The sequence below is a fragment of the Rutidosis leptorrhynchoides genome, unplaced genomic scaffold, assembly GCF_046630445.1.
Source record: "Rutidosis leptorrhynchoides isolate AG116_Rl617_1_P2 unplaced genomic scaffold, CSIRO_AGI_Rlap_v1 contig196, whole genome shotgun sequence".
NCBI classification, from domain to species: domain Eukaryota; kingdom Viridiplantae; phylum Streptophyta; class Magnoliopsida; order Asterales; family Asteraceae; genus Rutidosis; species Rutidosis leptorrhynchoides.
The window spans coordinates 74,344-87,990 of NW_027266446.1; the positions used below are offsets into that span (position 1 = coordinate 74,344).

At 36.8% G+C, this 13,647-nt stretch overlaps 4 protein-coding genes across 4 annotated transcripts; 3 read left to right on the forward strand and 1 right to left on the reverse strand.

Moving 5' to 3' along the window:
* The first annotated feature begins 879 nt into the window (after window positions 1-879).
* On the forward strand, window positions 880-1,721 carry LOC139881795 (uncharacterized). Its single transcript, XM_071866204.1, has 3 exons — window positions 880-1,221; window positions 1,304-1,476; window positions 1,577-1,721. Exons 1-3 carry the CDS (start codon window positions 880-882, stop codon window positions 1,719-1,721), a joined length of 660 nt encoding a protein of 219 aa, XP_071722305.1.
* Window positions 1,722-3,123: 1,402 nt separating this feature from the next.
* Window positions 3,124-4,709, reverse strand: LOC139881797 (equilibrative nucleotide transporter 8-like). The gene is made up of 3 exons (XM_071866205.1): window positions 4,175-4,709; window positions 3,578-3,821; window positions 3,124-3,445 (listed from the first exon to the last, which is right to left on the reverse strand). Exons 1-3 carry the CDS (start codon window positions 4,707-4,709, stop codon window positions 3,124-3,126), a joined length of 1,101 nt encoding a protein of 366 aa, XP_071722306.1.
* A 6,754-nt stretch (window positions 4,710-11,463) lies between these two features.
* Window positions 11,464-12,453, forward strand: LOC139881798 (uncharacterized). Its single transcript, XM_071866206.1, has one exon. The coding sequence runs from the start codon at window positions 11,464-11,466 to the stop codon at window positions 12,451-12,453; it is 990 nt and encodes a 329-aa protein (XP_071722307.1).
* Window positions 12,454-12,599: 146 nt separating this feature from the next.
* LOC139881799 (uncharacterized mitochondrial protein AtMg00810-like) lies at window positions 12,600-13,065 on the forward strand (the record flags this gene model as incomplete). The annotated part of the gene is made up of 2 exons (XM_071866208.1): window positions 12,600-12,894; window positions 12,976-13,065. Coding segments are annotated over exons 1-2 (385 nt in total), but the record flags the coding sequence as incomplete, so codon positions are not given.
* Between the last annotated feature and the right edge of the window lie 582 nt (window positions 13,066-13,647).

The window sequence follows — 13,647 nt, forward strand, 5'->3', positions numbered from 1 at the left end:
ATTCTTCATTCTTAAAGATCGAATCGAAATATTTTTTGAAGGTGATCATCGATCGAATCAAAACTTCTTATTAATACACAAAGTTGAACCAGTAGAAACCATTTACCCATTATAGGTCATAAGAAATTATTCTAAAATGAAAATTAACTCGTGGATTTATGATTTTAATAGTACAAGCAAATGATCAAATATACTACTGTATATTTGCTATAATTAGGTACACGTTGACCATGCATTATCGTTCATTCAGTCTCGTTTATTTCGGGTTGAGAATCAGTAAAGCACTTTTTTTTTTTCGTGGTAAAAAAGCAAATCAGTCTTTCGAACTCATTAATAAAGTACACATTATGATTATTTTTTAATAATTGTTTTTATTGCATTAAACGCATTATTTTTCGGATGTTAATTCATTTCATAATTCTCAATTGCAATAATAACATTGAAGTAGTGATTTTTGTTTCTGTTTTCGATTTTTTTATTTTATTTTAATTGGCTAAACAAACATCTCTCTAGCTTACTGGCCGGCGCAGCAACTAAAAATAAACAACGTGCATAGACACTGTAAAACAAGTAATACTATGTCCAGACGTTGATTTAAAATTCAACGGCCCTGATTTTTCATCCGTACATTTCGCATTCCTCCCTATATAAAAAAACTGCCTTTCTTCAATCTCAAGCATCTCGAAAGACAAAAACCTTTTCTTATTTCTCTCTCGCCAAAGAACGATTCTGGGTTTTGTTGAGACTGAAAATATCTGCAATCAAAAAAAGAAAAGAAAAATGCTTTTGCGAAGTTCTTCAACGCCATTGGTTAGGTCATGTATGCCAGAATCCGAGATTTATATCCAACAATTACCAATAAACCGTTCTGTTTCACTCATGGCTAGAGCTTTCTCAGAGACGGATATGAAAAAAATGGCTAAGGAGATTAGTTCCGTGCCAAAAAGAAAACCCGTGAATTTGCACGTGTCTATTCATGAAGAAGAGGAAAAGATGGAGTTTTTCGATAGCGGGGGTTTATTGGGTTTGTTGGTTGAAGGCGGCGTTGGAAGTGGTGGCGGAAAAATATGCGGCGGCGATACTAGTGGTGGTGGGAGTGACGGAGAAGATGGTAAAAACAATGGGAATGATCATAATACTGATCTGTATTACCAGAATATGATCGAGGCAAATCCTGGCAATGCTTTGGTTCTTAGTAACTATGCAAAGTTCTTAAAAGAGGTAAGTAGAAACTTAATTTCTTGTTCTTGAAAGAGGCTTGATGAAAAAAATTGTATTAATTTTGGTTCCGAAATTGAATCAGGTTCGTGGGGATTTATCCAAGGCAGAAGAGTATTGTAGTAGGGCTATTTTGATGAATCCGAATGATGGAAATGTTTTATCTATGTATGCTGATTTGATTTGGAACAGCCATAAGGATTCTGTTCGTGCCGAAAGTTACTTTGATCAAGCTGTTAGAGCTTCCCCTGATGATAGGTATACATATATACGGAGTACTTGGCTTTTGTCGTTATTTATTTGTGTAATTTACTAATTTGGTATTGACTTTTGTTTTTGCTCATTTGATGATCTGCAGTTATGTTCTGGCATCATATGCTAGATTTCTATGGGATACGGAAGAGGACGAAGAAGAAGATGACCACGAAATGGAAGAGATGAAGGAAATTTCGTCGCCGAGCTTCTTCCAGGGAGTTTCTCCTCCTCTAGCTGCTCGTTCTTGAAATCTTTTCTCATCACTTTATAATTACATATCCTAATTAGATATAGATATATAGCATCTCTGTGTATACAGCCTTGTTGTTTTTCTTCCTTGAGATGAGTTGTATTATAGTAGTTTGCTGAATTTTGCGCCTTTTTGGATTCACATCTTGTAAAAAAGAAGAATAAAGATGTGATGAATGAAAATTTTGACTGGAAAACTCTTCAATATCCTCCACCTCTCCAATTGCTGCTAGTGAATGATGATAATAAATCATGTCTACCAGATTTGCAGGGATGACTAACAGAATAAATTAACCATCTTTTGGTTGATTTTATGGTCAATTTAATGGTGCAAGTTATACTGATATTGCTGGAAATGGAATCAAAAGTTCTTTCAAACGGAGAGACATTGTTATATTAGACCATATGAATTGTCATGGAAGTTCTCAAATATGTATTCTAAAGCTAATTACGCCGGCTTTATGTTCCATCCTTGTCATTTAGAGTGTCAATTTTGCTGCAAAATTGTCTGGCTGGAATTATGGGAATAAATTGTCATGTTTCAAAAGATTCCAAGCTGTCCAAGCCTTGTTATTTACATGTTACTTTGAAGAAAGGCGCCAAGATTCCTAGTTTTCTTAAAGGATCATATGAACATCTCCAACATTATGTTGTATCAAATGATGTGGTTTATAACAGCATCAATCTATCTCTATGTTTTGAGGCTAAAGCATTTCACTTCCTGATAAAATTGATTCTCATTCTCTCCATTTTTAGATCATTGATTTGTTTGTAGGTGCAAGAAAGAATATTCTAATCTTCAAAGCATTTTATATAGCATATCATATTTTTATCTTCCTTATTTTGACAGCATCTCTTCATCAAAGTCCATTTTGACTGTTGATGAGTACATTTTTCATCACAATTTAGAAGATACAAGATGATCATATGAATGAAATGTCAGGTTGCATCAGAGGAATTCATATTGACTTCCCTCTAACCCTTGTTACTTATATTATCCATCTTTGTCATAATTTGTCAGATCCCCACCGGTATGCGCGCGCGCGCACACTACTCATTTGCAACAAGGATTCATAAAATATATAATGTATTATACAAATGATGAAGATTGGACTACATGCTACTCCAAAGAGTTGTTAATAGAAAATTCCTCCTAAGATTTCCTACTTAGGACTAAATCAACCTGACAGAATTATGAGATACTTGTAGGGATAATAAAAGCAACAATTAGTCTTTGCTGCAAAATCCAATACTGGTCCTTACATTCAATATGTCCGAAATCAGTCCCTGGTGTAGTGCAGAAACCTTTTTTTTTAAAAACAAAGCCCAATTTCGGACATTTTAAGATATAAGGATCAACATTGGCATTTTTCATAAATATAAGGACTAACTAGTATATTTTTATATTATCCAAAACCAGCCAAGAACTGAACCTCCCACCAATCCAAATCCCAGGAACACAACCATCACAATTGCAGATAACTCGGCTTCTGAAACTGGAACACTCTTCGGGGCGAGTATCATGACGACACTTGTTAGATATCCATTCGTTAAACCGAGCATGAATGTCAGAACCATTACGGGTACTTCAGTTTTAAGCCACTTAGGTCCATAGTGGAGACAAGCTGCAAATAGTGGATAGAACAGAAGCCTACCAAAGCAACTCCATCCTGCCTTTTTAATACTCTTTACAAGATATATTGCAGTAAGAGCTTTACCCACGAAATCCGAGATGTTATATACTGTGATAAGCAGAACAGGATACCAATCTCGAAGAACCTTGGATTCCAAGTTTTCTGCTATGAATCCTGGGAAAATCGAAAGAGTCACTATATAAATTATCATAACGCTCAATGCCGGCCACTGGATTTTTTTTGCCACAGCCCGGTATTTTGGCTTGGAGTAGAATGGTTCGTTGTTAAGATTCTTGTAGTGTTGCTGCATAACTGGTAACTTGTATAACAAGGCACAGCTTAGAATGCAGCATAGAAGGATAGTAGAGCTGACTATGAAATAGAAGTGAGCGCTTGTCCGAAGTCCTTGGGGAGTCTGAGGGAGTGAAGCTTTTGTTATAATCCTCAAGAGGCAAACTAAAACGCCTGTGTTAAAAAAACGATGGAATGCTTCTGTTAACTGCATAAATGCTGGAATGTGCTGTCAAAATGGATTAGTTTGAATAAAGAAGTATAGAATTGAGATAGAAATGGACATCTTAACGAAACAGAGAAATCATTGATCATCCTAATAATCTTCAAGCACAAGTAAATTCCTTCTGATTTCGATTTTACCAGAAATACATACTTAAGTTCTTTTGAATCTAGCTATATTCAGTAAATCAAGAAAAGTTAGCTGGTGAGACAAAATAATAAATTCTGCTTATTATAGAAATTAACTTTTTCGGGTAAAGAGGTTTGCATAAAATTCCTAAAGAACGAAAAATGGTTTTGAATACCTGAAGATGCAGTCCCAGCGAAAACAGCTTGCATGTACTGTTTGGGGAGCTTTCCGGCCGATCCAATAAGGCTTCCTCCAATCAAGCCATCAGCTAAACCACAAATTACGACAGAGGCCACTGTCAGGAAATAGGCTCTTTCCTGATACACCTTATTAGAATTCCTAACATCTCCCCAAATCCAATCTATGGTTGGAGGAACCATCAAAGAGAGAACAAACATGGAAAACCCCAAGTTCATTCTCAACTTAAAGCTTAGGAATTTACTCCAGCCTCCGAAACTCATAACTACGATTAAAACAAGTACGGAAGATCCCATGTATGCCACAGAGAAAACTTTTTCTACATGCCTGCCAGGATAGAGATAACCGAAATAGTCAACGCCGGTGATCAAAGCATTCCATGGAAGTAAATTTCCGGCTCCGAGCAAGAAATGGATTATATAAGCGATCTTGTACGTGTCTCTCGGCTCAGCTAGTTGTTGTTGATCAATATCTGCTGAGTTTTGCTTTGTTGCTGCTTCCATCTTCTGCATTGCTAACTACCAAGATTAATTTTTCTTAATTTCTATGGTGGTAATTGTAGACTCTCCTTGATTTTGAATTTAAGCTCCATTCTTAAAGAAGTTGTAGTGAGGTGATGTTTTGATTTGAAAGGCATAAAACTAATAAGAGTCATTAATTCTATTCGCCTCAAGTTCAAGATTCTCGACCAATCATATTGTGCCAGGTCACTTTTACCGACTTTGCGAAGAGAGGTAGTGAAGATGACATAGCTAGTAAATTGAGAGATTAGTTAACTTGTGTAAGTGATTTGATTGATGGGGTTCAAAAACGAATGGGGCTAATTTGGAGAGAAGAAGAAGAAGAAAACAATGTGCTTTTAAGTGGGGACGATAAATGGATGGGCGGTATTACAAGTACCTTTTATATAGTACAGCAACATCTTGGTCAAGAATTGCTGGCATTGTCTGAGTTTGGCTGGGGAAAGAATCTGGTTGATTTAAGTTACTTATGTACTACTTTTTTATTTCTCTTTCTTTCTATTTGTTCATCCAAGGTCAAAAAGTAATAGCTAATCATTTTCCTATTAGGTTGCAGAGGAAAACATATTCACACACATTGGTCAAAATCCCACCAAAGCTCAAGACTTCTTAATCTTAGTTCCTACATCTAGGAAAATGTAAAAAAGGAGAACTAGAAAGTGCGAGTGATCGATGGCTTCAAATGAAAGGAAAGTGATAAGTCAAAAATATTGTGCTCTGCTGATTAGCCTTAAGAACTTGTTCCGATCTACAAAATTTCTTATCTTCACAGCTGAAAAATTACATATGTCATTTCAAGCCTGCAATTATTCCTCACTTTTCACTTTATACCATGGTAATGAGAAGCTGGTAATTCATCAACCATTTTACAAGTGAAATTCCGGGTATATTATATAACCTCAATCATCTTTACAAAGATATTGTAAGGCTAATTAGATTAGCCAAAGTAAAATTTTGTGTTCACATCTGATATATATTCTTCTGACATGAGAATTAAATTTCAGAATTGGATGCGTGAAAGGGTATTACAACCAAGAGAATAACTAAAGTATAACATTTAAACTACTAGTACTAGTTTATAAGCTTTTGAGGAATCATAATAATCTATCAATTGAAGATGACATGAACTATAAAGTGATATGTTAATGTATTATCGGGGGAGATAGATGAGATATGTGTATATGATGGACAACTCAATGTCATTGCTGTACCTTGCTGAGATAAACATGAATGTTTTGTCAATATGTAGAAATTGAAATATAGGACTAGGCATGGTTACAAGATTTTCAGTACTACTAGTACATTTACAATAAGGTCAAAAAAATACATACACTCACTTATTTTCTCTCTGTTTTTGGCTTTCAGTCACAGACTGATCACATGCCATTATTATTTAGCAATTCAATGAGGTTAACTTATTTGGTCAAGTCAAAGTCAGTTATCCACGCAGGTTAATTAATTGGACGGCACGTCAGCTTGGATTCGGCTCAATACTTAGAAACGAGAACAAAACGGTCATGCTCAAGAAGAAAATACTAAGACTTGTGCTTTGTTTCGAACAAAGGATTATTTTCCTAAACTTGTAAAAAGAGTATTTTCCTAAACATGAATTACTCGTACGTACGAAATACAAATTTAGATGGTACTTCCAATTGTTAGAGTGTGGCGACCAATTTTGGTGCTTACTGGGCCCTGTGGAATTGTACCTTCCGAGCTATGTAATAGGCTTTGAATCGTGTTTAATGGAACTAATAGGAGTTGAACTCTCTTTTTCATGATTATGATTGTATGTGTGACGAAGACAGACTAATTATAATAAGGCACAGTTTATTTATCTATCATTCTAGCTACTGTTTGCAAGCAAGCAGATTGTAAAGATCACAAACTTGCATTAGGTTTATTAATAATTAAAAACAAACTTACAAGGATGAATACACAACTACTATCAATATGGAAACTTGAGATTCTTAAGTCGGCTGAAATCTTTCCAAATAGGTTTAGACTGAAAAGTTTTTGCTTGTTGGACAAAATGTACAAACTGCCTGGTCAACTATAGTTTGACCGAATGTGTAGGTGGATCCGAATATTTGATTGAGTCTAAACTTGTTGGTATAGCTAGCCTCTACTACATAATGAAGGTTAGAACATTCAAGTGACATTTTATGTCCAATATGAATGAGAAATGGTAGTGTGAATAAAAATGATGGGTCTAATGCCTTTTATCTGGTATTGTTGTAAGAAAGTTAATTTCTTTATAGTGGGATTTTGCTCCGAGTCAATGGATTTGTGCTTTGCAAAAAGTTGGAAATTGTGAGTTTTGATAATGAGCTAGGAGTGCAATGCCTTTGTTTTGATGTGTGTGGATATATGGGATGATTCAGTACTGTACTTCTACTGTTGTCAATGATGTGGACCTGAGGTCATGAACCATTTCTCTGAGTGAATAAGGAAATGCTTTTTACTTGTAGTGTTGCTTTCGCAGAAAAGGACTACCAAAGTTGAATTTGAATCTCCGAATCTTATGTTCAACTCCCCATTGGACTAGAGAAGTGAAGTCTAGCTGTTGGGAATTTGATAGTGCTGGTATCCAATTTCTTAGATCAATTGGCTTTTATTTGTAACCTGAACTTCACTTCAAATTCAGTACTTTTGATTTTCATTTTCCGACTTTTCAACATTGGGAACGCTGAATAAATTTATTAGTGTAATGGATGCCAATGTAGCTTCAGATAGAAAATGAGGGTAGTATTACTCGAGTAAGAATGTAGCTTGTGAAAGAGATGACGAGGTTTGCAGTCTGAATGAGTGATTTAGTCATTTCCAAGGTTAGAATTTCCCAGCTGGTACAATTTCTTTTATTTTGCTTCTATTATGTCAAACTGCCGTGAGTGTACACAGAATCCAGATTCACGCCAGTTTAGTGTGAGTTGGCTATTTTCGTCAAAACTATTATAATGAAGATTTGATTCTTTCTTGTGGTACAAGTCTTATTTGGAAAACTAGTAATTGAGAATCTCTTACTATGAACCGAGTTTATATGGATTTCCTATTGTATAAAGGAGTCCTAATTAATTCCTAAAAGAAAGGAAGTCAAGAATTCTCATAGGATGCTATTCCTATTCAAAAAGGGATTGGTTTTCCTAATCCGTGAAGAAGTCTTATTCTCCAAGATTGTAGGTTTCTAGTATAAAAGACCGAAGTCTCTAAAATCCTACAAGACGCCTTGTGCTGTCAGTTCTGCCGACTTGCGTTTGGAGGAGAAGACGTTCTTATCTACACCATTGTTCATGATTGATTGGCATTATGTGTCCGTGAACGTTTTGAGGGTGAGTATTCTTAATCGAGCACTATTTCAACTACTTACAGAGTTATATGTTAAAGTGCAAAACCTTGTGGCACTTGTAATCTGGTAAGAGGTTACAAGAAAGTTCTTGTCCGATTGATAAGGCAGTTAGAAAGTCCTTGTCCGATTGATAAGGTTGTTGGCGCTTGTAATCTGTTTGAGAGGTTGCAAGAAAGTCCTTGTCCGATTGATAAGGTTGTTTGTATTAGTATAGACGAAGAATCCACTTAGTGAGTTAGGAAGTAGATTATAGATTTGCGAATTATAATCCGTGTACTCCTATCGTTGCAAGAATAGTGGAATGTCGTTTATCACTGGGCTAGGCCCCGCAGAGTAGGATCATCCACGTTGAGTGTTCCGAACTGCGTTATCATATCGTGTGTTATTTACTTTTAGCACTGTTTTATTATTCTGTGTTAACTTGCTACCGTTAGCACTACTGCGATAGTCTGTCGATTAGGGTCAGAATATAATCTCAATTGGTATCAAAACAGGCTCAAGAAATCTCCTTGAGAAAAGATCTTACGTATTCTGAATATGGAAGACAAGATCGAAGAAGGCAGTTTAACCACTCGTCCTCCTTTACTTACCGAATCCAATTATGATTATTGGAAAAATCGAATGAAGTGGTACCTGAAAAGTCAGGATGAAGCTATCTGGCGTGCTACACAAGTTATGTGGACACCTCCTACTGCAACTGTTGATGGAGTTGAAGCCATCAAAAGTGAAAATCAATGGACAACAGCTGAAACAGCTACCTGCGCAGCAAACAGCAAAGCTGTCAGCATCATTCAATGTGTCGTGCGTCCCAGTGTATTCAAAATTATCCAAAATTTTGAGACTGCCAAAGAATCTTAGGATGCACTTCAACTCACATATGAAGGAATAAAATTAGTTAGACAATCAAAGCTGCACCTCATCTCCACCAGGTTTGAAACTCTAATCATGAAAGATGATGAAACTATTGCTGATTTTGAAAAGAATCTTCGTTACATTGCTAATGAATCTGCTGCTCTTGGCGAGGTGATTCCGGAATCCAAATTGGTGAGAAAAGTGCTGATATCACTACTGGAGAAGTTTAGCTCAAAGATGGATGCTATTAGTGAATCTACTGATCTCGAGATCCTGCAGTTTGATGATCTAATGGGAACGCTTAGAACTCATGAGATGACCTTGGCTATGAGAAATAGAGATAAGTCTAAATCTAAATCTGTTACTTTTAAAACTGGAGTGGAAGATATATCTACTAGCACAGGTGAGCAACTCTCAGTCCATGAGCAGCTGGCGCTGTTGACGAAAAACATGGGATTGATGTATAAGAAGTTTAACAAGGCAAAGTTCATTGATTATTCTGCAATCAATCCTCAGAAGAACAGTCGAAATTCCCAAAAGAAGAATGAGTCAGGTGGAGGTAGTCAAAAATTTAAAAAAAGAGAATCAAGTGAAGGAAGGATCAGGTTTAAGAAAGATAAGATACAATGCCATGAATGTCAAGGTTTTGGTCACATCGCTGCCAAGTGTGCCAACAGTCTTGAAAAGCAGAAGAAATCTTTTATATCCACATGGAGTGATGAGGAGACATTCGAAGACAAATCTGAGTCCAGTGATAGTGGAAGTTAGATTGAGTTTCCTGCTTATAATGCATTTGCTGCCCGTGTATCTGTGCCCACAGGATCTACTAGCACTGGTGAGACAGAGTATAACTCAAGTTCTGATGAGAGTTCAGATAGTGATTTTGAAGACAAAGACATACACCTTGCTTTCGACGATCTAGCTGGAAAAATGGCTGAATCTCTCAAAATCAATCACATACTCTCCGACGAAGTGAAGCAACTGTCAGCTGAAAGGGAGATTTTCGACAAGGTGATTGAAAAATACAAAACTGAAATCGCTCAGTTGAAATATGATTTGTCAAAAACTGAGATGAAATTAGCTCAAGCCAACAGTGCAATTGAGAAGTTCAATAAAGGAAAAAGAAATCTTGATGAGATCTTGGATCAAGTAGCTCCTAAGAACAATCTATTTGGCATAGGCCACAAACCGTCAATCACAAAAAGAGGAACCAGTTCAGGATATAAAAACAAAGTGACGAGATACAAAACCATATGTCACTATTGTAACAAACCTGGACATATAAGACCTAGATGTTTCATAAGACATGATGATATTCGTAGATTTATTTCTTCAATTTCAAGAAAGCATCCAAAGAAGAAAGTTGACGTTGTTAATCACTCTCAGCAACGTGTTTGGGTAAAGAGAAGAGGATTGAAGGGTCTGATGTGCAGATTTTCATCTAAAAGGGTAGCCGATTGGTACTTTGATAGTGGTTGCTCTCAGCACATGACAGGTGAGGAAGGAATTTTGAAGAATATTGTCTACAAAAATCATGGGACTGTTACTTACGGTGATGGAAATTCAAATGCTATAATTGGAGAAGGAAGCCTACCAGTTTCTTCAAAATCAAAGATAAAGCATGTTCTATTGGTAAAAGGTCTTAAGCACAATCTGATTGGCATATCACAAATGTGTGATGAAGATTGTGAAATCAGGTTCAACAAGCATGGGTGCAATGTGTTCAATATCGACGGAGTAGTTGTTATGACAAGAACAAGACAAGCTGACAACACATATACTCTTGATAGAGATATAAAGTGTTTGAAGACTAGCACAGAAAATCTAAAACTGTGGCACAAGAAACTTGGACATATTGGTTTTAAGAATCTAGCTGATCTATCAAAAATAGGGTCTGTAAAGGGTCTGCCTCTTCTCAAATATGATTCCGACATCACTTGTGGAGATTGTCAAATGGGGAAGCAAACAAAGGAAAAGCACTCCAAAGTAACCTATATCACCATTGAGAGACCTCTGCAACTCTTACATATTGACTTAATGGGGCCAATGCAAACTCCAAGTTTGGGAGGTAAATCTTATGTATTTGTGTGTGTTGATGATTTTTCCAGGTACACTTGGGTGGATTTTCTTAAAGAGAAGTATGAAGCTCCTGACATCATTATGAAGCTGTGCACCAGACTGAACAATGAAAGAAGAAACACAACTGGAGAAATCATCAGAATTAGAAGTGATCATGGAAAAGAGTTTGAGAATTCAGTGGTCACAACAATCTGTGAGCACAACAGAATTATGCATGAATTTTCTGCACCCATTACTCCTCAACAAAATGGAGTGGTGGAAAGGAAGAACATAACCATTACGGAGATGGCCCGTACCACGATCCATGCTAGAAAGCTAAGCTACAAGTTATGGGGTGAAGCTATGTCAACTGCATGCTACATTATGAATAGGGTGCATCTCAGACCACACACTAAGAAAACTCCCTATGAAATCTAGAGAAATAAGAAGCCATCAGTAAAGTACTTTCATGAATTTGGGAGCCCCTGCTACATGTTGAAGGATAGAGAACAAAGAAGGAAACTCGACTCCAAAAGTGAAAGGGGAGTATTTGTTGGCTATTCAGTTAATAATAGAGCTTATAGGATATTTATTGAAAAGTCTAATACCATTACTGAATCAATCAACATTGTGTTTGATGACATGCAGGTGGAAGTGGAAAATCAAGAGGATGGTGAACCTGGAATTGGTCAACTTCTATCTAATGACAACGCACCTAGTGTGGGGGCATTAGGAGCAGAAGATGTTAACAATAATGAAAACACACCTAGTGTGGAGGCATTACCTGTTAACACAGATTCTAGGAACACTCAAGAATCCACACCTGCAGTCACAAACCAGAATGTGTATCCATCAACAAGAATCCAAAAGAACCATCCAACCGAAGATATTATTGGAGACATCGATGAAAGAAGAACAAGAGGGGTGCCTAGAAATAACTACAGAGATATGATGAATTATGTTGCTTATACATCTAAAATTGAACCAAAGAAAGTTGATGAGGCTTTGACCGATGAATTATGGATACGTGCTATGCAGGAGGAACTACATCAGTTCGAAAGAAACAGAGTATGGGAACTGGTTCCTAGACCTGAGCATTGCAATATCATTAGTACAAAATGGATATTCAAGAACAAAACTGATGAGCAGGGAAATATCACTAGAAATAAAGCGAGACTTGTTGCACAAGGTTACACACAGGTCGAAGGAGTGGATTTCGATGAGACTTTTGCTCCTGTTGCTAGGCTTGAATCAATCAGATTATTGATAGCTGTGGCTGCATATGGGAACATTACCTTGTATCAAATGGATGTCAAGAGTGCCTTTCTAAATGGGTATTTAAATGAAGAAGTATATGTTGAGAGCAGCCAAAAGGATTTTGTGATCCGGTTTTTCCAAATCATGTGTACAAGCTCACAAAAACTCTATATGGTCTCAAGCAAGCTCCAAGGACATGGTATGAAAGACTATCGGTGTATTTAGGTCAACAGGGCTATAAAAGAGGTGGAGTTGATAAAACTCTTTTTCTCAAATCCATAGGGGGAGAATTAACCATAGCCTAGATCTATGTTGACGATATTATATTTGGCTCAACAAGTGAAACGGAAAGAAAGAGATTTGTTCACAGCATGGCTAGTGAGTTCGAAATGAGTATGGTAGGAGAATTAAGTTACTTCTTAGGCTTTCAGATCAAGCAGTGCAAGGATGGGACATCTATCTCTCAAGAGAAGTATGCCAAAAATCTAGTGAAGAAGTTTGGGTTAGAAACTGCGAAACCCATGAGAACTCCGATGGGAACAAATGATCATTTGTCCGAAGACATTGAAGGGGAAGATGCTGATCCTACACTATATAGAAGCATGATTGGGAGTCTGTTATATTTATGTGCTAGCAGACCTGATTTAAGTTTTAGTGTAGGAGTCTGTTCAAGATACCAAGCAAACCCAAAATAGTCGCATATCAAGGCTGTTAAAAGAATTGTGCGCTATTTTTCTGGAACAACAGGCTTGGGGCTTTGGTATACAAAAGATACAAATGGAGTGTTAGCTGAATACAGTGATGCTGATATGGCAGGATGTGTAGATGACAGGAGAAGTACGTCTGGGGGCTGTTTCTACCTTGGAAGCAATCTAGTGTGATGGTTTAGCAAGAACAATTCAGTATCATTATCCATTGCTGAAGCAGAATATATTTCAGCTAGTAGTTGTTGTGCTCAGTTACTATGGATGAAACAAATGATGGAAGAATATGGCTTGGAGCAAGGAGTGTTGACAATCTACTGTGACAACACTAGTGCAATAAGCATATAAAAATATCATGTGCAACACTCCAAAATGAAGCACATTCAAGTTCATCACCACTTTATTAGAGAGCTTGTTGAAGAGAAGAAGGTGGCCTTGGAATATATCTCAACTGAGAAGCAGTTGGCAGATATCTTGACGAGAAGTTTAGACGCAAGTCGTTTTGAGTTCTTGAGAGGAGCTCTTGGACTTTGCTCTACTGCTTGAAACTTGAGATAAGTGATTTCATCCCTGTACATATCATTTTATTTTTGTCTTTCTAGTATCATTATTTTTAAAAAAAAATGAAAAAGAAAAAAAAAAAGAGGGTTGGAGTGTTTGCCATGTTCAGGAAGCAAGAAGTTGGGCTGTGATGAGCTGAAACCCAAAAGACTAA